Raw genomic sequence first — 23,816 nt, forward strand, 5'->3', positions numbered from 1 at the left:
GCCATTTTTCAACAGATATTGCCTTTGGTGAGCAGCTCATATTCCCTTATTGGAGAGCACAGCAAATGTGCAAGAGCCATTCTGTGTCAAGTTTTGGTAATAAAACCAAAAGGGCAAAAACACACACACACACACAAAAAAAAAAAAAAAAGCAAACAATGCTTTTTATTTTGGTGCTTTTCTGGAGTAGTAGGAGAGTGGTAAACAGTTTCTGCTAGTACTCAATGGGGTCCTCACTTTGATAAACACAAACATACCATAGTTCAGAGCCAAAAAATACAATGTGAAAAAGAACTAGCAATGGCTGTTTAGGTCAAGTATTCAAACCAAAAAACATGCACACTGACAAAAACAAACTAAAAAGTAACCTACTGCATCAGGCCAAGAGAACATGAATTTGCTGCCATGAATTTTTACAGATCTACGATCAGTTCAGACTCCTAAAATACTTAATGGCACTATGGGAAACCCTGGAAAGAGCTGATTCCGAATCAGCGAGTCAGGATTCGGCAAAGCAGCTGAGCCCTCAGGCGATGTGACCACCTGTTACCCACAATGCTCTAACGCCAAGCACTGGGGCACAGTTGGGTAATCACAGCCTGAGGCCCAGTACTACCCCAGACTCATGTGCCTGGCCTCACTTACCCTAACAAGGGACAGTGTGTTCACACATCCACATCACATGGGTGAACAAGAATCATTTGAATTCATAGAGGAGTCATAAAGGGTAATAAAGCATATGTCAGTCCTGATTTTGAAGGTGAAGGTGATTGTTAGAGGGTTTCGAAACATACAGCTTTCATTTGATTCCTTTTCTTTTTTTAGTAATGTTTCTTTTGCTGTTGGTTGTTGAATTAGAACACCCACATTTGAAGAGCGATAGCAACTGTGTGAGGAACAGACTGACATTTAAAGTCATTATTTAACCAATCTGAATGATTAATGAACAGATTGGCCTGATTTGGTTCTCAAGTTCAAGACTAGATCCAGAAGCAGCAGTTTACAGCTCACCATAGGAGAAGATATTCGGTGAATAATAACTAGGGATGTAACGATGTATCCCGAATTGGTTGAAAAACGATTCAAATGTGACGATTCAAGACAATTGAGATGCTAAATGAATCGCGATACATTTGGGGGCGGGGGTTTATATGAATTTATATCTGAGGAGAGCTGACTGGGTTCAGAAAAGTTTAGATGGTATTTTCTTTTCATCTTACTTCCATACAATGCATTTTAAAGTAGTTTTTATAAGCGCACAGCGCTACTTTGTTTACAGCGTTAACCAAGTGCGTGTTATATTGTTGCTGTTCCATAAGCGCCACCTGCTGTCAATTTGCATTCTCATGCAGCCCGTCTGCCTTTATGAAGTTTTATGCAATCTAATTTAAATTAAAAACTGCACATGCTGCATGTATGTAGCATCTTTGTTGGGATTGTGATTAAAATGCAGTGGTTGCCTCTCATTTTAAATGGCTACAGATAATTCAGCCTGTAATAGAGCAAATAAACATCTCGTTCATGTACTCATATGAAGAGAGTTCTTTTTTTTGTACCATTCATTTATTTATTTGATTTAGGATTTTTTTTTTTTTAAATAAAATTCAGGATTGTTATAAAGATATTTCAATTTCACAAAGAAATATGCTGCATTTTGTCTGAGAAATAATAGACACATTCACATTAAAATCTCATTTTGTTAAAAAAAAAAAATCATGAGAAAATCGTATTGTGAAACAAATATTGTGAATCATATCGAATCATGAGTTGAGTGAATAATTCTAATTTTTGGTTTGCTCTTACATGATCAACGTCATATTACTTGAAAATGAAACACATGAGTAACATTAGCATTAAAAAGTTTGGGCTCAGTAAGTTAAATTAGCAGCACAACTGGTTTTCAACATTGATAAGAAATGTTTCAAGAGCAGCATATTAGAATGATTTCTGAAGGATCATGTGACACTGAAGACTGGAGTAATGATGCTGAAAATACAGCTTTGCCATCACCAGAATGAAATCTACATATTAATATGAAAAAAATATTTGTTAAAAAGTTTTTAATTTTGTAGTATTTAACAATATTACCATTTTTGATTTTAAAAAATACAGTTTTGGTGAATAGTAGTGTACTGTATATGGACCAATTTAGGGTGATTTATCAATTTCTGTAAGGTACAGAAAACCTGAGTGGGAGGAGGTGGTTTTCAAAAATTGGTCAAAAAGCAGAACTTGGTACAGATTTAGTAACTGGCTAGAGTACTCACATTCCTCCAATAGTAACTGTAGCACAGGTGCGCTCTGGGAAAGCCGGGACGCCACCCGTTTCCATGGCACCGGTGGCAGCTCTGATGTAATCGACCGTGACATTAACCTGCAAAGATACAAAACAAAATGGTTAAAATCACTAACAGAGTCGATGTAGGGCCAAGAAACACTGCCTACATACACACACACTTTCATAAGCCTGTCAGGGGCTCGGCTATTGAGATAAATTGACCACTGAAGCTACACGTGAGGACACGGAGAACTGCACTGTAACCCTGTTTTATGATGTCGCATTAAACATGACAGAATTACGCCAAGAAAGAGCAACACATCAAACTCTGAATTTGATATCTTTGTACAGGATTGCAAATCAAGCGAAAAGCTGGCTACAAAGGGAAAAAAAATGGATTACAGGCCTTTCAGGGTGGACAAATTGTGTTAGGGCATCTAGTGAGGGGTTTGGTGTGTGCGCGTGTACAAGCATGACTGTGGGCTACTTTCCAAGGTCACCCTGAGTCAGTGTGAATCATGTCAGGCTAGACCATAGATCTCCCCAGAGGAAGCCAGACCAAACATGGAAACTGTTTATCACAAAGCGAGAAAGAGGCGGGGACCGGTAACTATTTCGCTCGACTACGATAGAAGAAAGTGGAAGTGAAGAGGATAACCAAATCGGATTATTTCACACCAAACTGCTTCAGGTTAAGAAATCGACTCCATTTGTGTCAAACTCTGTCTGAGGTCATAGGATCATCCCGGAGGGGCCATCGCATGTGGTGTATTCTTGTTAGCTCGGAGCAAATAAAGAAGCCGCGTCGAGATATTCAGAGATAGGAGTCTGTGATCCAGCCAATACCGTTCAATCAGTTCAGAGCAAACAGAGGGTTGGAAGCTAATCTGAAATAGTAAGCCGGATCTCCCATCTGTCTTGACATGCAGGGGGGAAGATCAGTCATTAATCGGGATGGCACCAATAACAATCCAAGGACAAAGACTTCACGTGACCGAACGCCCCATCCACAGTCCTCTTCGAGTGTGTGGATTGATTGCATCCTGTTACAGAATGCATGACCTCAATTCATTAGTGCATGTGTGTAAAGCTACCTTAAAGAAATGAGGCACAACTAATGCGTCAAAACACTTCCCTCCAATCTAAAGGGCCCCGTCCAAAGGATGACGAGAGCGGACCATATGTTCAGGAACAATAATTTCAGAATTTTCAGTCTAAACTAAACTATGCCCTATAAATTTGGAGAGGATTTCTTTCTGAATCATTCCCGGGTTGTTGACAGAATTTTGAGAGGCTGAGGTTTGTGTGGAAAGTTTTACAAACTTGGGTATAAAACAAAGAACTGAACTCAATGGCACTTAAACTAAGTGATTTGGTCATCAGTAGAGACAAGGATTGCAAAATTCTGGGAGTTCTCAAAGTTGGAAACTTTCTATGGGAATTAACAGGAATATATGGGAATTAATGGGAATAAACTGGAAAGTTCAAAATTGCAGGTTAGCCTACATCTTGCAGCATAATCTTGGTATCTTGGTTAAAACAACCAGTTTTAATGCAAATTTCTCTCAAATCACATGCATACAGCACAATATTTAATGCAGGGTTATTGAGTACATACCAAACGGCAACTTCCCCAGTCTCTTGTGAAGCCAATACCGAAGTGACTTAAACTGCGATTCATCGACTGGCCACTAGGAACAGGCTCCAAAAGAGCAGAATCTCATAGAGTCCCATGTTAAATTGGCCGAGTTTACAGCAGAAAAAAAAAATGTTTACAAGTTGGTTCATATTGTGATTTTGGTCTATACTGCTAATTTTGCCCTTCATGACAACTGTGAGGGGGGTGAATTTTTTTCTAACTCATTCGTTTAAATTATATTAAGCCTTAAAGTTCTGCATAATTAAGGGTGTGGTCACTTGAGTGACAGGTAGATGCCGCTGCTGTCTGTGAGCAGTCACTTTACCTCAGTTAATTCCAGCCGCTGAATTTGGCATCTCAGCCGTATTTGTGCTCGATTATTTTATACAATTATATAATATGGCTTGCTGCATAATATTCAAGACTGATGTGCATCTGTGTAGATGTGCATGCATGCGGAAGAAACAGAACACACGTTGCTGAATCGTGGCATTGGCTAAAAGTTTTGTTTGAGATTTACTACAATGACAATACCAGGAGGATATACAACTCTGACAGCACTGCTTGGATATTATAACTAAAACTGCTGCACTATTTTGAAAAAAATATACTTTGGACACAGACTCATTTGTTTGTTAGATACGATCATATACAGTTTTACAACATAAACGCTGCTCAGATTGCATTATTTCTTGAACGATGACAGAGAGCAGATCATTCAGAAGAAATGTTATGCAAACAATGGATAATATATCAATATTTCATGGACAAAAAGTGCTGTTTTTTGTTTTGCAATGGACATTTATATTTTACCCAAGTGCCAAAGATTGGATTCATCTCGCGATCTCTATTATAAAGGTATGAAGTCCCATTTTGATTTTCCATGTTATTTGCACACCCAACTCAAATTACTGGTGTTGGAGCATCTATATCTTAAAAAAAAACACCGTAGATTGACAGTAAACCTTTAGAACTTTCTGATGATAAAACGTATCTTCATTAATAATTTAGATAATATCTAGATAGATAGCTCATTTGCTTGCTAAAATCAGTTATCCGGGAGTGACGTGCGGTGACGCGCAGCTAAGATGGCCGCGGCCTCATTTACACGTCAAAACTGCTGCTCAGAAATCTATGGGTGACGTCACTTTTTTTTTTTTTTTTTTTACAGTCTATGGTCCATACCCCTGAATCTGCTTTCATTTTACAATTTTAATGGGATTTTTTTTTTAAGGGGGGGGGGGGGGGTATGCTTATGTATGTTTCTATAACTAATGTATAATTTATTTCCCATAATTCCCATAATTCCTGTTAATTTCCAGAAATGTTCTGCCCCTTTGCAACCCTAGAAGAGCCAGACCGATAATCGGTCTGACTAATATTTTTTACCATTATTCACGCTTGTCACCTTAAATTAGTAATAGATTGTTTAATATCGGCTAATATTACATCACAGACTTTAGTATATGTCTATTGAATTTTATGCTGTCATTTTCCATTATGAAAATGTTTCCACCATTTCCACACATTGAAACAGACCATCTTCAGACCAAGCAGATAAAAAGTTTAGTGAATTCAATTTGATTAGTCTAACCATTCTGTCGAATAACAAATTTGATGGCAAGCCAGGCTCGTAAGGCTGTATTTTGCAGCATTTTAAATGTATTCAACCCAAAAATTGTGTGTTAGAATAAGCATGGCCTGAAGGTACCTTGTCAGGAGATATGAGAAAAAAAAAATATATATATTTTGCTTAAAACTATTAAAACGTTTGGTCAAAAATAATGAGACTGGTCTCTTTTGATGTGGCATCCTGAGTAAAAGCAACCCTGCACAACATGTACTATTTGAAATTACTCAATAATTACCCAGGTATTATTATAAGTTCTTAGAATAATAGAATAAGTTAATATGCAACAATTTTGCAAACAAATAAATGCATAAAAATATATATTTTTAATGCAGTAGTATATTGATTATTTAATCAAATTAAATTTAAATAAAACAATTACTGATTCTGCTTAACATTACAGGACACTTAAACACCTAAAATGTCACTGAAAGGGCTATTCTTCAAAAGCTAAGGTAGCAAAACCAAAATTACACTCAGCTACAATGGTAAACAGCTGCCAATAGCACTAACAATGGTGCTCACATTAAAACAAATGTATTGTGGTTATGTTCTACATAATATGTGAATATAGATTTACAGTAATAAGACAGAAATGTGACATTGCACAATAAGGCAAAGGGTGAGAAAGTTACATGCTCTGAACTAATTCCTGAAGTTGTATGTCTACTTCTGGAATTCAATCCATCTATCCCCTCCAATTCATTTGTCTCAAAATGACAATGTAACTCAGTCTAGTGGACATAATGGAAGTTCATTAGGTGGGGGAAACCTGTGGACACTCATTTTCTTACCCCAGGAGTTTAGTGCTTCATCAACAAATAAAGCACAAAATAATTGCATTTTCATCCCCTACTTCTACTCTCTCCAGTTCCCTCTCTGAAAGGCAGAGACAGCTCTGCACCATTGGGCAGGAGTAATGAGCTTGGTTGAACGACAACATGCCCTTCTTAAGAAACACAAAGCGCAAAACGATTCCCGCTCGTTCAGAGGAGCAAAAGTGCTTATGGAGAAACAAAATGAATGAGAAAAGCAAGAAGTGGCGGCACATGTGGGAAGCAGATGACACATTAAATGGGCTTTTAGAGTCATGCCTGAATAGAAAGATCTGATCAAAGAACAACAGCAATGGAAAGTTTGAAAAAAGCCCAGACAGAACCAGGTGGAAGAGGATAAAGACAGAAATGGTGCTAATTGCGAAGCATCCATCAAAACGGGGACATATCCACTGAAATGTCTAAGGGCAATGTACAGATGCTTTCACACTTGATTTGACTGCTTTGTCCAAACTAGAGATGGATTCAGTCCCTCCCCTAATGGACTCTTTACAAATTGTACTTTAGGGTCCAAACGGTGGTATGTTTGAGTCATCAGTGTGAATACCACCATAAGTAATTAGATAATGACTCAGGAAGAGGAGATGCCAGCTTTACGGTTTGTTTTTGAATGAGTGTATTCTAGTCCTCCATTTTATGTGGACTCATGTATGCTTGACAATTGTTATGAATGTGGATCACAAATGGACACGGTTCCACACCAAAAGCTCTAGTGTGAATGCATCCTAATCGTACATGCACATGCATGAGATGTACAGAGTCAAACCTGCTCTCTGCAAGCTTAAGTCACTGTGAGTGGAGTCTAATGCGGTGAGGGTAGGTGTAGTCAGGAAACTCTGTAATACATATTTCATGGATTAAAAGTGAGCTGCTAGTCTCACATGCCACTGTAATTCCCTCTAAAGCAGAAGCCAAATTGAGGAAAAAAAGATGAATGAAGTCTGCACTGCTCTGCCGTGGCTGCAGCAATGTGCATCAGGGTAACATGCGAAAACTCAGCACGTCCTCTCCCATACAAATGAACTAATAAACAAAGCATAACTTATGGAACATACCTGCATAAACACAGACATCAAACACTTGACACTGACATTCCACTCAGTCACTGCCTCTTGTTCACACCCCTCACACACACACACGTGCATGCGCACACGCACACGCACACACACACACACACACACACACATATAACAGGAGGCACTTTGAGCGGGCAGGATTATCCAAACGTGCTCTTTCCTGATAAGTGGATTAATGCAACATTTTCATTTGACTTTTTCGCTGAGGCAGAGACCCTCTACAGAGGCGCTACTTAGAAAGTTAGCCAAATCTAGCTTTGGATTATGTCACAGGAAAGTTCTGTTTCAATACCGAGAGGAGAAAATGCACTTCTGCGCAGATTTTCTTCCATTACCCACTGCTAGTGAATGCCACTCATTCTCTCCCTCCTTTCAAAAGAAGAGAACACGATCTGAAATGGACGCCATGCTCCAAGTTTTTCCATTCCAGAGCTACAACACTTGGATGGATCTACCTCCTTTCCTTTCATCTTCTCGTGCCATTGAACTCTGATATTGATTCACATACTCTGACATTTTAAAAAAGTTGACTTTTTAACCTCTTCGAGGGCCTCTTTTTGAAGACTACGGCCATGTTAAATTGACAGAAGATGGATACAACACCAAAAAATCCATCAAAATCAGCTCAAGCTCCACATGCTAATACTCTGGAAACAAAAGTCAGGTACTATTTACCTCTCATGACCAACTGGAATGCAGCCTGTAGAGAACGAACGGCATCTCAAGGGGCTTTCGCAACAGAGGAATCTTTTCATAGTTCCTAGAACTATTGGCTGAAGTACCCGGATTTTGCCGTGTTCGCACCACAGGAACTAGGAACGATTTTAGTTGGGGGAACTAAATTAGCTCCTACTTTAGAGTAGGGTCTAAACCAGCACTTATGTAGCCCCGCCCCTTTTCAGCGTTGCGCTCGTTGTCTTAACTTCCGGTTTGTATTTCTACAGCAATCTTATATTTATGAATGAACTGCTCGTTTTAAAATCTTCCCAATCTACTGACATTTGTTAAGACATATGCTTTAAACATAATGCTCATGATAACTTTCATTGTCTCTACAACAAGTAAATCCACTTAACCAACATATTATTCTTTGACAGCGATGCCATAGAAATGTACAGAGCTACCGCAAAACGGAAGTTCAAAGACAATTTTATAAAGATGGCGGCGTGCTTGTTTCTCTGGTAAATAAGGTCTATAGGAACTCTCAGTGACGTGAATGTACGTTGTTTGGTCAAACGCATGTCAAACACTGGCACCCAGCATTTTTAAAAAGCTGTGTAAACATTTACTTCACGATCATGGGAAACCGCGATAACAGCATTTACCTGTTGTCTGCAGGGTTGTGTTTTTTTCTCAACCTCAATGATATGTAATACTAAAAGTTGTCATTTCGTCTCTTAGCCCCACTTTGCATAAATTATGCATTTACATTCCATTGCCATTATCAGGAAACTCACAATAAACACAGCTTTAGCATTTGTAAATGCCGCACTTAAAGATGCCGCTGTCTGCCGCTTCTGAGTTCTTATTCCTGGTACGAATGAAACCAGGAACATGGCCCGTGGTAGAAATTAGTTCTCAGGGGGAACTATCCTAGTGGCTAGCTCCTAGAACTATTTGGTGCAAAAGCCCCTTTAAATGCCAGAAAAACTGAAAATCAAAAGTTTCTATGCATAAATTCATCCCTTCTGCTGTGATCTGGCAGAAATGAGCCATTAGATTTCTATTTTTTCAGCAACAAAACAATCAGTCTTTAACAATGGCCCCATTTTATAGTTATGAACTTCTATAATTTCACAGATTTCATTTCTCTTTTAAACAGTTGGAACATTAAATTTTCCACGGCTGTTGCCAGGGCAGCAGGGGAGATGCTAAAACACGGCATGCCTCAGTACAAGGCCTCATCCTCACACCACATTGTGTCCTAGCAACAACTATAAGCCTGTTAACGAGTGATTGCATTTTATTTAAAAAATCATTGCTGTAACCACTTTCAACCCAATATTCACAATAGTGTTCAATCGACATGCGTTTCATTGACCACTGCTTTAACTCTTGCATTTGGTCCATCCCAATACTGACTTACAACCTCAATTTCATCTAAAAAACAAACAAAATAAACCCAGAAATAGTTAAGATGCTAAGTTTGACTCTGAAGATCAAATATGATTAATTCTATACACTACTAATTTAAGTTAAAGCACTCCTGACACTTAATGAGCCAAAATTGAATGATTGCCACACTCATATCTTCTTGAGCTGGATAAATTCTGAATGAATTCAAACATTTCCACACTGTTTGCATTAATATGCAAACAGGCATCTTATCACACAGAGCGTTGTATAAATCTTGTTGACTACCGCTGAGTGCATACACGGGGAAATGCAAAAATCCGATCTGAGATTAAACTCGTTGCTTTCCATTTCCCGTCTCTAGTGTCGGAATATTTGAATGATTCCAGGTCAGTGAACCAGACTTCTGTAAAAAGAGGCGGCAATAAAATATTGGTTTCTAGGAGCTGCCTTACGATCATACAAGGACAATATAAAGCTGCATTAGTAATCCACGCTTCTGGTGATCATTTATGAGAAAATGTCTGCGTGTGAGGAAATGTGCTGTCATATTTCTTTGGTGTTAAATCTAGCAGGCTGCGCTTTTCGATATTCTGCACATAAACACTGAATTGTTTGGGTGAGAGAAGTCATGAACAATGTGCAGCTTTACAATCTGTCAATCATATTTTAATGAGTCCCAATATGACAGAATTTTCAGAACACCCCACACCAGTTTATACCCTGCTGTCCCAATTAAAACTGCAACTTTTGATGCAAAGTATTTTTGTTTGTTATGAGTGACACAGATGGAAACACTTCATGTTTTAGTTACTTCAAAATATGTTTTAAATCAACCCATGTACTTTCTTAATACACATGCATCAATGAATCACTCACAAAAAAGCAGGGATGTTAAATGAACTAACAACTTCTCAGAGCATTCATCAATCTAGGTTTCATGTTAATCCATAAATATTTGATTCTATTAAATTATTCTATTTTATTTTTATATTTATTTGACACTTAACACACATTTTAGATGATAAACTTGACAAAATAGGAATTTTTACATAATTTTGTGGTTTTGTCTGTTCAAGAGTATATATTTTTAACACTTTAAACTGAAAAAAATAAATAAATAAAAATCGCAAAAATAAACAATTTTGACAGCCCTAATATAATTTCTCTCTATAATATTGCATCAAAAAATATCTTGCTCCACCTTAGAAACGACTTTCCTAGCTGAAACGCTCTTCATTTTTCAACCCACCCCCTTCATCTGTCATACTGAGACTTTTTATTATCAAATTAATTCATAATGGGAACATTTTTCTTTATCTTCATTATTTTCACATTTTGGGACATAATGAAGACCTAATAAAAATACTGATAGAATATTGTGTGGAATAAGTATGGAAAATATATTGTATGACTGCAAGAGCACTAGTGTGCACATGTGTGTGTCTAAATACATCAACAGTTCTCATGTCAATGCTCTGTGCTTTGCAATTCCTTGCAAAAAAATAAATAAAGGAAAAAAAAAAAAAACATTTGAGGGTCTATGAATAAATTCTACATGTTCAAGGTCTGTGTGGTCGATCTGCTTAGCGACTCCAAACAGAATACAGAAACTCAGAAAACAACTCCGCTTCCATATGCAACATGGAAAGAAACTTTTATACAGAAAGAATAAGGCATAACATCTGTGTGAGAATGTCAGTCTCTCACCTTCTTGCCAATGAGCTTCTTTCTCAAGAACTCCCGAGCCTCAAACATGTAAGGAATGTCGTAGAGTGGACGGAAACGCTTGTCTTTGTCCTTGTTCTTCTCCTGTAGAGTCAGACAGAATAGGCAAAAAGAGAGAGAAAAGACAGACAAAGTCAATATCACATAACAAGTGAAAAATAGCCTTCTGTCCCAAACAGGCACAACATTTAATCACTTCCTTAGAGTCTCATATGACTTCCTACCAAAATGAGGTTTGGAGCTTCCTGTCTTCCTCCCCCTCACCATCTTTCCAATTTTACCATTCTCTTAAAACCTAATATCCTTCCTTTTCCCACACAGTCATGCTAATATGTCAGGATTGGTAGATGACACGTCTCATTGTCTCGATCTCTTGGTGTGCCAGGCATGTGACTCCGCAAGCTATACGAGATGCTCACTGCCACACACATTGATATACTAGAAATAGAACCTCATTTACATTTTTCATAAGAAAGGGAAAAAAGGCTGTTATTTTCCTAGAGAAATGCCAAAAAACACTCAGTCTGCTCAATATTCGAGCTCCCATATCGCAGCTGAGGCCATGACAGTATGAATTAACACACAACATTGACTACATTCAGAGCCACTCTGCATAAAATAGGAAAAAAGGTAATGTGTGTGTTGATGGAAGGAACACTAAACAAATGGCTCCATCTTTTATAGTGAATCAGTAGATCTAGTTAACAGAACCAGTCTAATTTAGTTCTCAAGTTCAGAGCCACTCTACCTGAAGTAGAAAAAAGTGGTTTCTTTTATGTTGTACAAAAGGAACACCCTGAGTGTTTTGGTCAATCAGATCACAAGTGGACAAGGGAGACATAACCATTTACACCTGGTATTTTAATCAGTCTCTTTTGTCCACTTTCAACCACTTCTGTCTCGATTTCGTCGAGGGAAGGGTATATGTGTGGGTTTATTTCAGATCTAATAGACAAAATAAGCTTGCGCAAATTACATATTGACCAAAATGCATCTTAATTCCAGGTGTAAACAGGACCTAAGAAAAACACTCCATCTTTTCAATGAAACAGTAGATCCAGTTAATAAAACCAGTTTGATTTGCTCATTCTTTGGACTGAATCAGTCCTTGATAACTGAATCAATGATTTCAACTTAAAGGGGACCTATTATGCAAAATTCACTTTTGCCTGGTGTTTGGACATAAATGTGTGTTGGCATTGTGTGTACACAACCACCCTATAGTGATAAAAATCCACCCATTCCTTTTTTTTTAATCCCCATAAATCATAAGCAGCGTCTCAGAACGAGCCGTTTCCAGATCCCTGGCAGTGTGACGTCACAAAAGCCAGAGGCCCCGCCCACAGTGTTGACTGATACTGAAGTTTGAACATAGACCCGCGCTGAGCGTTTGTTGTTTACAGCGAGTCCGCCATTGCTGCACTGCTGAGAGTGTCTCCCAAGCGTTTTAGGTTTTCTGTAGCTGGATGGATGAATCCACATAGCTCTCTTCATTTACTCTCTAAATCTGAGCTGCTGAATTTACTTGGTTTTACAGGAAAACGCTCCCTCAGTTCTGTCGAAGTTCGTTTATGTCTGCGCGAATCATTTCACACCAGACTGCTTTGTGAACGAATATCAATACAAAGAGACAATACAAAACAGAGACTGTGCTAGAAATGTGCTACTCAAGGAGGATAACAAGTAAAAACTGTTTGTGATCCAGCTTACAGCCTCCAGAGTGATGCTATATGACAGTAATGAAGGTAAGAGGGCGGTTTATTACAGTTCATCAAAGTTGATTTACAGGTATAAAGTTTATTAAGCACCAGCCGAAAGGCAAAAGGTCTTTATATATTTGTTTACCGTTAGTTGTAACCAGTGTTTCTGTGTAGGCTAAAGTTACTTCTCTATGTATGTTGGTGATAAAAATACAAGGGAAAGAGAAAGTTTATGGATAATATTTTAATGCACACTTGCAGTGTTTTATTGAGCTCATACAGTGATTTTATAGAGTGAAAACAGACGCTTCATCTTTTCTGTGAAGTACAAAAAACATCATAAAACTCATCTGTAAAGTTTTGGCCATCATTCGGACGATACAACAGGCCTGTACTAATATAGTAGATTAAAAACAAGACAATATAAGCTATAACTATATATATAAGCGTAATTAAACTAAACTATAGCTGTTCTATCTCTATGCAGCATATATTCGCAGTTTCTGACATTATGTTGTGTCCTGACTGAATCCTGAGGGGAGAACGAGCTCTTGAAGCTCCGCCCTCTTAGGCCGATCGCAGCAGCTCATTTGCATTTAAAGGGACCACACTGAAACGGCTCGTTTTTGCTCAACCACTAAAAGTAGCATTTATAACAGGCTATAAAAAATTATCTGTGGGGTATTTTGAGCTAAAACTTCACATACACACTCAGACTAATTTTACATCTTGTTAAATAGGGCATAATAGGTCCCCTTTAAGTCACAACTGTAAACAGACTGGTCAAGAGAAAAGTTATTAGGGAATAAAAATAATTTTTATTTTGGCTGAACAAACTATTGCATTGCTTTGAAATATTTGAAAAAGTGCTTTATAACCGTTAGGAAAGCTCTGCTTCCAATTCATTTTAACTGCATGGAAAAAGAAACCAGTAAATTAATTAAAATATCTCCTTTTATGTTTCACGAAATTCAGTCTGACAGAACAACAAGAGGGTGATTGAATGACAATTTTATTTTTAAGTGAACCATCCCTTTAAGAATCATGTGCCGATATTGCTCTACAGCTACTGAATTTTTTAGAATTGGCTGATTCCAGGCAAGAACTTGCTTAAAGGAAAAACAAGCAAGAGCAGAAATAAACTAGAGAGAGACTACTAACAACACAGCCAGGATGAGGCGTAGCTTGTGGGAGAGATGAGAGAGATCGGACTGTTAACCCCAAAGACCAAATCTTAGGGCTAATAAAAGCATATTGACTTAAAAAGCATAAATCTCAGTGAGTTTTAAATCCTCACGCTCCGATTCCAGTGAACGTTTATCTTTGCTGCAAATAACTCACCTAAAACCACATCATCTGCACCCACGTGGTCTGATATTTAGTATAAAATAAAACTGTATCGACCACCCACTTCTGAGAGTGAGACGTTGCATTTAATGCGCAGAGACATCTTTCAGGACGGCTAAAGAACTATGCCGATGGAATATAATACAGACAGAAACCCCTGACGGTGAAAGAGAGGACAACCCATTTCGAGCCTGTCTATAAATATCCACGGCAATTCCTTTCCCCCAAGCAAGAAAAGCAGAGGGAGGCCATGCAGTTGTGCGTTAGAGTGTGTGTTTTTGTGTAAGTGTTGGTAAGAGCGAGTGTTCAGGGTTTTGCTAGTTGATCATGAATGTCAGCAAGCATGTTACATACACAAATACAGCAATCTGTGCTTCTGTTTTGAATACAAGCAGGCTGAAATCATGCAATATATGACCCGTGTGATGGGATTAATGTACTAACTGAAGCTGTAACAGGCAAGCACCGTATGTCACTGATAAAACACTCAGAATCAAGAAGCAAATGATCCTTTGAATCTTTAGCAATAAACAAATTCAATATTTTCATCTTATTATGTCCACTAGGCAGTTGTAACGCTGCTGAATAGCAAAATTAGTGGACGACAAAAAGCTTGGTGTCGATTGTCAAGATAAAAAGTCTTTGTCATTGTATTGAGCAACTCAAGTGTGTTCTGCAAAGACATGGAAGGCTGGTTACTGAACCGTGTGAGGAGAAATGAGGATTTCTGCGCCTGGCTGACATGCCGATGTTTGCCTGTTACTGGCTCCTAAAAATGACGATTTGGCTGCATGCAGTGAGTGCAAGAATGGTTTCATTCTGCAAAGGTTAACAGGACAGAACAAGACCTGAGCAACCATCAGTCAGGTACGACAAGCAAAACAATCATGTGTGGCTACATTAGGGGAAAATGACTATTACTTCACTTAAAAGTTTAGTTAACTGAAATGGAAATGTTAAAAATCAAATGATTTTCTTTCAGAGGTTTTTCAAAATGTGGACTGGTGCTGTTGATCTATAAAAATAGTTCCATGTGTATATTCCAACTCTGCACAGTTAAGTCTGACCATCTTCTCTAAAGAACCAATGACGTATAAAATTACTGACACAAATCTTGACCTGAACGTGTAATTGGAGCAGTGAAGTGGTTTTAAAATATGACTCAAAATCAGTAAGTCTCTTAAATTATTAGATTTTAGACATTCTTACTTGTTAGTGACCCTAGCACTGCTTCAGAAGACTTAATGACTTTTAGAATATAGTGCACACTAGTATCATCACAAGTAGCAACTTCAATACCAAGGTCAATACTGAATTTAAAAAAAAAAAAAATGTCACGCTTTGAGCTCTGTTGAATGGATTTGTAAACACCTCTGATTGGCCACTGTGTTCACGTGCTCAACAGATATGTCTGTGATTGGCTACAATGATCAACACTTCAAAAACATTGTAAATAGACATCAGTGATGCTCTTCACTGAGTGCTTATACCGATACACACAGGAGCATTTGAAAGCAGGCGTCTATCAGTGGACCGGTCACATTTTTAAAGTTTCAGTATCGAGTCGGTACTTTTGACAACATTAGTGCACAAATCATATGAACTACTTATATGATACTTTTATGGTGGACAGTCCCAGTGCTCATTACAAAGTATGTGGAATTGCTACAATCTTTCCACTTTTGAAGCCCATAGAAGAAAGTCACATGTTTGGAACAAAATGAGGGAGCGTAAATGACGTGTTTGTTTTGCCTTCAATCAAGCCTAATGCATTATCTAAGAGTGGCATGTCATGCAACACACCTTAGTTCCTGATGTTTAAATCACACACACCTCACACATACATAGATTTCTTTGTCTCGTACCTATATGCACCACTCGCATTTTCATTCCTGATTCTCTCTCTCTCTCTTTTTCTCATTAGCCAATCTCATTATCTTCAGGTGATAAATGGTCCAAGGATTGAATGTGACTCTGAAGCAGAGAGAGAGAGAGAGAGAATGAAGAGCTCTCTCCACCGTCAGGGAACAACCGATAAACACCCTCAACAAATACAGTAATGCAAGGATGATGTATTTTTGTAGGTCAAAACCCAGAAAACAAGTTAGCATTTTAACACTTCCAGTTCCATCGTCCTGAAGTCAAAGGGTTTTTTTAAAAGGGGTTTTGGTTAAATTATTAAAATAAGGTCTGTGGCGTACACAAGCTCAAGCTATTTTCCTGTTTTATTTTACAATATAAAATACATCAGTAATACCCTCTTGTGATTTTTTTTTTTTTTTTTTTAAAGCTTTTACTTGTCTTAAAGGCAGTTGCAAACAAGTGGCTAAATGCCACTTGTCCGCTTTCACAGTCTTGTTGTGTTTATAATCAAGCTCTTGTAAACTATTATAACTTGCAATTTCAGGGAAAACATTTTTAATGTTTATCAGAAGCTTAATGGTGGTGACAAGTCATGCTACCATGCAGTTGTTCGATTTAGCTTGCAATTTAATTTATGCTTTAAAATATGTTCAATATCACGACGAACAAAATGTCTAAGAATCATAAACTTTTTGTTCGTCACAGACCTTATTTTCTGCAATAATCCATAAACCAATGGAAAAATCCTATTTTTGTTGAGAAAAAAATGCTAATTTACGTGTTGGCCAATAAAAATGTCATTAGCAGCATTGCGGCACTCTATACTGATTAACAGGAAGCCAGCTGATTGGCATAGGGGCCTAGAATGAACATATTAAAACAATATTTCACACAAAAACTTAAACTGTCAATTTACTCAAACTTGACTTTTCAATTTTTGTCAATATAACAAAAAAGTTAAAGGAAACTAATGTAAAATAAATGAATAAATAATTTGTCAACTACACCTTTAAACAAATACAGCCCCTTTAAATCATCTGTTCATTTTTTTAGTCTTTGATCAAAAGGACTAATTGTTCAGAAAGATATTCAAGTCCACATAAGCAATCTGAGGAAAGATTAAAAATGTGGGAGTTACATTAAAAAGGCAGAAAAAAAGAAAGTGTCAAAGCTCCATTTGCACTTAATTTGTTTATCCTGATGTTCTAGATGCCATTTTGCACATGTAAATTGTTAATTAAGCATACCCTTTTAGTCCATTTGATTGCCATTAATGGCAGATAATACTCAGAGAATGTCACTTAAGTAAAAGATGTGTTGTTCAATTTAGGCATTTGAGCAATTTGAGTACTGAAGCGTGACACCTTATTTACTAAGAACAAACAGGAAACCTGCATATTGAATGTGTCATTTTCAATGTAAAAAAGGAATTAAAATAGATGCAACTCAATCTTATGTTTACTGCAATGCATTCATTGAATATTGTTTTTTCCTTTCATATTGTGCAGAAGAGCCAGTGTATTTTTAGTGGTAACTGACAGCATGTCATAGATGTTTAATTTAACCCACAAAAATTATTTTTTGGGATGGGTGTGTGCGGCTCATACACAAAACACAGACACACAAAGAGAGAGAAAAAAAATAAAAATAAAGATGCCCATAGGGATTTCCTGGAATGACGCGCGTTATCTACTTCAGCGGCAGGGCATATTTGGAGTTTCTGCGCAGAGCGCCCTCTGGCTTTCAAATGGTGAAAAATAGTAAAAAGCATTTACTACTGATCACAGAGTCGTACAGCTCTGACAAGCTGCGCATAAAATAATCGCAGCCTTTGCCAAATCGTGTGCAGTTTAATTGCAATAAATCGTGCAGTCCTATAATATTCATATAAATATTCATATACAAATTCATTAATTATCAGTCGCTTAATTTTATAATCAATTTTTAATAATCAATCCTACTCCCAGCCTTTTTAGACTAAGAAAAAAACATTTCATTCAGGCAAGAAAGCTGGCGTTTTGAGTGCCATTTGCATATCCATGCCAGTAACTATCTGCCACTGCAATAGATGCATCTTGCAGTATTAAGATTAAAGAATAATTGATTGTTAATTTAAATGATGATCAAACATTGGAATGATCATAAATTGACATCCCCAATCCCCAACTTTAACCACACCAAACTAAACTTCATCTGTAAACTTCAGTACAGATGAAGCTGTTCTATTCAGCTACAGTGTATTCAAACTTTGCATGAAAAGCAAGTCTAAATTTAAATGAGTCAAAAGATTCTTAATAGTCAACAAACAAGGACCTTGACGACGCAAAAAAAAAAAAACAAAGTGACAAACCTGAGAAAAGATTAATGTTTGGTACATGTCAAGAGCATAATTGAGGTGAAAACCTTTCAGCCTCAAGTAAGTGCGTATAAGTCTCGCACGACAGTCGGAATTGGAGTATGATGACCCTCAGCATCAGTCACGAGAGTCGCGCAGAGCAATTTAAAGTCATGCAGCTGCAGAGATGCCTTAGAAAAATAATCAGCATTTAAGACTGAAATTACAATGCCCTCTTAAAATAAATCAGCAGTGACGAACAACAGTGACGCATGGAGAAACAGAATGAAAAAATGAGAAAGGGAGGACACAGACAGAGGGAAAGAGATGGAAAAAGGGAAGAACAAACAACCGAGCTGATCTTTGGAAGCACAGATTTTAAAATAAATATGGTTAAAGGTGAGCTATATATATATATATATATATATATATATATATATATATATATATATATATATATATATATATATATATATATATATATATATATATATATATATATATATATATATATATATATATATATATATATATATATATATATATTTTTTTTTTTTTTTTTATTAAAAATGCAGTAAAAACTTTTCTATTGTAATGCATTTTAAAATGTTACTTATTCCTGTGATGGCAAAGCTGTATTTTCAGCATCATTGCTCCAGTCTTCAGTGTCACACAATCCTTAAGAAATCATTCAAATATGCTGATTTGACTTTTTTCAGGATTCTTTGATGAATACAATGTTCTAAAGAACAGCTACATAGTATGTTATATTATTTTTTTATGTTTATGTTTTGAGGTGCATGGCACTTCATATCTGACCTTGCCCTAGGGCACCCATGTGAGTCACGCTTAACTTGTATTGAACCCTGAACATTCCATTACAAAAAATAAAATTTTGTTTTACAACATCCATGGGTCATTACTCTCAAATGATTGGAAGGAAGTTCACTAGAATTCCAAGAGTCAAGTGATCCTGAGGCAAAGCAGAGACGTCTGCAAGAAAGAGCCTGACCAATCATGTGTGAGATGAGCCATGGAACCATACAGTGACCCCAGACAGAGGCCACAGGACACGCGTACACACACAAACACATGCCTTCAGCATGCAGGCACAGCAGATACACACACACTCCGAAAAGACACAATGTGGCATTCAAACACACACTCAGAGCACAAACACACAGAGCAAGGTGACAGCAAATGACACGGAAGAGTCATTCAATGACCGAAACATTGTATACTGCTATTTCTGTAGGGAAGACAGAGGTATGGCGGCTTCAGCTTTAAACCCAGATGTCAACATTTCCCCTGCAGTCCCCTCACACACACATACAGTGGGAGTGAGGATGACTCATTGAGCTGCTCTGACATAACTCCTCCCCCTCCACATCCTTGTGAGTGCTCCTAAAACGGCTGACACCAACACGCAGCTGGAAATAGCTCGCCATGGCGCAAAAAATAAGCCTCCATCTGGCCAAGAGAGGAAGGGGGAAATGAACGAGGAAAAGAAATTAGGCATGGCACATGAAGTCACATTTCTCTCTAAGGGATAGTTTGCCCAGTCAAAAATGTCGTGATGACAACAATGTCGAGACGCCATTGGTTCAGTGCAGTAACCAAATGACGTATTTTTTTAAATGCAAATATTAGTGAAAAATAGGAGTGGGCGATACAACCAAAGTCTTACTTCATGATATGAGAAACTATTTCATGATAATGATGTCTCGTAATATAGTAATTATTTTTAATTATTTTTTGTTATTAAAAATAAAGCCAATCACAAATATTATGACATAAAATAGGACAAATTTATTTAATTAAATTATACAAATTAAAGTCACCATTATGAACAATTCTTATATTCTTGTATAAACGATTTAGCGAAGCATATCATTATTTCTAAGAAATTCATGTGCCACAGTAACAATTAAAATAATGTCCCCCTTCCAATTGTAGCAAAATGTTTTCTCTTTGTCTTTTGCTGTTTGATTAACAATGACATTAACGAATGATTTTTTCCTGAGAATTTCGAGTTTATATCCCACAATTTGTTGTGCAAAAAAAAACAAAAAAGTCAGAATTGTGAGAAATCTATGTGAAATGTTATAGGTTTAAATATTATTTCATGCTGTAACTGCAGGGCTAATACATTATGTCCCCTACGAACTGCATATGTGAATATTATGTAGACCTATTGTTGACATGAAATTTCATCGGTCCAGTCATTGGCTTGCAAACATAAACATCTGTTTTTAACTTCAAAGGGCATCTTTGATGCCAGTATTCTATAAAAATGAATACTTGTTTTATTTTGCATTACTGACATCCAAAGTCAAAACTAGACAGTGTTTCTCTGATTCTGTAGATTTTGCCAGTTTTCCTCCACTTATCACTTTTTCTGCCGTGACATAACAGTGACGTCTGCTCCCAAATAGTCTATAGGATCACGCAGCCAATAATAATAAAGCAATTACATAGCCACAGGAAGGGAAAAAAAAAGGGTCCCAGCATTAAATGAGAGGAGAGAGAGAGAGAAACAATAGGCAGCAGCTGTCAGAGTTCATCTTCGTGTTGGTCAACACATCTGGCCTCAAATCCCCCCAAAGTCCTCACAACAAGAAAGAGAGAGAGGGAGAACAGTACAGACAAATACACACAGATCCCCGGGCTGGCCTAAGGTCAGGTTTGTCTCTTTGAGTTGAAGTGTTTGTACGGCATGGCACAGGGACAACAGTTTCACGCCCTGCGTTGAACTGAGGAAGGGAGAGTGTTTAAAAATCAGGAGGAGAGAGAGCGTGAGAAACAGATGGCTAGAAAGAAGACGGAACTGTCACTCCGTGACACCAGACTTGATGCGATAAAGCGACAAGCAATAAAAGCTCTTTCATGTTAATGTGAGTTTTTGTCCTAAGCAAGCAACAAGCAACAGGACATTTTGTCAGTTACTTGGTTTCTATTTAATGTAGCATTGGCTGGGTGGTCCTGTGTATATTGTATATTACACATCAAATATGTTCTGATATGTTCTGTTAAGTGCCTACACACTAGAGGAATCTTTGATGGAGCGTTTGATGGATGAGAATGTGCAAGAGCCAGGGCAATTTTGAAACCGAGTGGGAATACTGTGAATTGAAAATTGACGCACAAACAAAGCCAGATTTTCTTTGAAGTTGACAGTGTCACTTTAACAAATCCTTGCATTTGTCCTCTGCATCTTTGAGATGCACATTCCCAGTTTGAAATAAATAGATTTGCATTTTACTTAATCTCTATGCCATGTCCTAACCAAATGTTAAACATTTTGGTACACAAAATGAGCATAAAACCACTAACTTTATGAACTACGGGTGTAAATACATTTACTATTGTTTTGAAATCTCACAGGAGAAATCCAGTCACTTCGATAGGAATCTACGCAATCGGGAGTTTCGCCACAGATTTTGGCACCTTAAGGGTGCATTTAATGTGACAAACATATTGTGAACTGACAAACTCTTAAATTTGCCTCTGAGTGTGTGCGAGAAGCATGCAGAGTGCTGACAACGTGCACAAACAGAAAGCCATTACCGAGAGCCATTTTGATAAACGCAATCAAAAGAGTAACTGATAAAAATGACTGCAGCTGTTCTGAAACCATTGTACAGCTGCTGTTTGAACATACGCATTTTAAATTAATTACGGTGCCAATTTAAAAGTTGTTGTGCGCTAAACTATTGGAGACTTGTGAGCCAAAATTGATTAGTTTGATGAAAAGATTACCAGAGATCTTGTTAGTTAGGCAACAACATGTGAAGGTTAATGTAGCATTAGATTAGGAAGGAAATATATAGGTAGCCGTCCCAATTCGTTTGCGAAGGAACAGATCTTGAATGACTATCGACACATTTGCAGAGGGTCATCGTGTTAAATGAAGTGAATAAAACAAAACATGGGCATTACCAACTTTTCTTCATTCTAACCCTATGAAGATTCCTCAAAACTCTACATTAACCATTTGTAGAAATTAACAAAAACCATCATAACCTGATCTCCAGCAGGTCCCTTAGAACCAAGGAGAGAGAACAGACACTATTAATGAAGTTTAATTGTTTGGTACACACATAATGTTTGAATTTCTCCCAACTGACTTTTATTCAGACCATAGAAGTAAAGGGTCAAAGGTTAGATTTATCATGCCAGCACCATTATTGATGAAACCTCACATTCAAGGGCAGCATGACCGCAATGACTGTAATGCTTTAGAAGCACAACTTTGCACACTCCTCTCTCTCTCTCTCTCTCTCGCTCGTTCTCCCTTAGTCGAAGTGCGCAGCCGAGCAAGGAAAACACACTGCAAGAACATCTGGTGCAGAGATGAACTACAGAAGATACAGTCTGTAAGCTGAACAGGAGTGCGGGTTTCAAAAGAGCAAGTACCTCCAACACATCAATACCTTTACAACATGGCTGTGCCCGGAAAAATGCTACCATCGCAGACAGTATAAAAAGGAGAAGGCAACATCCGAATCCTTTCTACCAAGATGCCTTTATCTGGTTGGGTTTTAAAAGGATAAATGTATCCTCAGCTGCCTATGGTAGAACTGCATCTGTGCATTTATATCATTTAAAAAAAAATAAAAAATTACTTAATACTTGATTTATAACAGAAAATTAGCATTGTAGTCACTACATGTGTGCTTAAATATCTCTAAAGCTCACATTCATTTAGTTTTAGATCATTTGATATAAGGTTATGGCATTTTGGAAGCTGGTCTGAAAGTAGTTTCATTAAGAGATGCACATAATGCTGCCAAGTCACCGATTTATTTGTGGAGCGAGGCAAATGCCATAGGTGTCAGACACATGCATGCAACCAAACACTGCCGGTTGGTCACCATGGTATTATGATAATTACATCATGCTGCTTGATACACTAGCTCAGCACCATCTGATATACCTTCTGTAGAATGAAAATACTGTAATAAAATTGATATTTTCTGAGGGTAATGTAAGCTGTGTTTTGTCTGTGACAAACTCGCCATGACGCAAGAGTGTTGTGGATGGTTGCCAGATCATTGCTATGCAATTATTGGTTAGGGGTTTGATAACATCCCTGACCTTAAAGGATAAGTTTACTTCAGAATTAAAATTCTGATAATTTACTCACCCCCATGTCATCCAAGATGTTTGTCTTTATTTCTTCAGTTAAGAAATTAAGGTTTTTGAGACGATTTTGAAGTTGGAGGAGAGAATGAGATTGAGTTTTTCACCTTACCGCGGTACTTTCAAGGAGCGTTTCACTAGATAAGACCCTTATTCCTCGTCTGGGATC

The 23,816-nt window shown here is 37.5% G+C and overlaps 1 protein-coding gene across 1 annotated transcript in view; it reads right to left on the reverse strand.

Moving 5' to 3' along the window:
• The window catches only part of snd1 (staphylococcal nuclease and tudor domain containing 1), a 185,511-nt gene that overhangs the window by 133,458 nt on the left and 28,237 nt on the right, over positions 1-23,816 (reverse strand). The window contains exons 11-12 of the mRNA XM_067392060.1: positions 11,243-11,344; positions 2,268-2,374 (exon numbers count right to left, since the gene is read on the reverse strand). Coding sequence (XP_067248161.1) covers positions 2,268-2,374; positions 11,243-11,344 — 209 coding nt within the window. The remainder of the gene's footprint in view (positions 1-2,267; positions 2,375-11,242; positions 11,345-23,816) is intronic.

This window comes from Chanodichthys erythropterus, chromosome 8 (assembly GCF_024489055.1).
Source record: "Chanodichthys erythropterus isolate Z2021 chromosome 8, ASM2448905v1, whole genome shotgun sequence".
NCBI lineage: Eukaryota > Metazoa > Chordata > Actinopteri > Cypriniformes > Xenocyprididae > Chanodichthys > Chanodichthys erythropterus.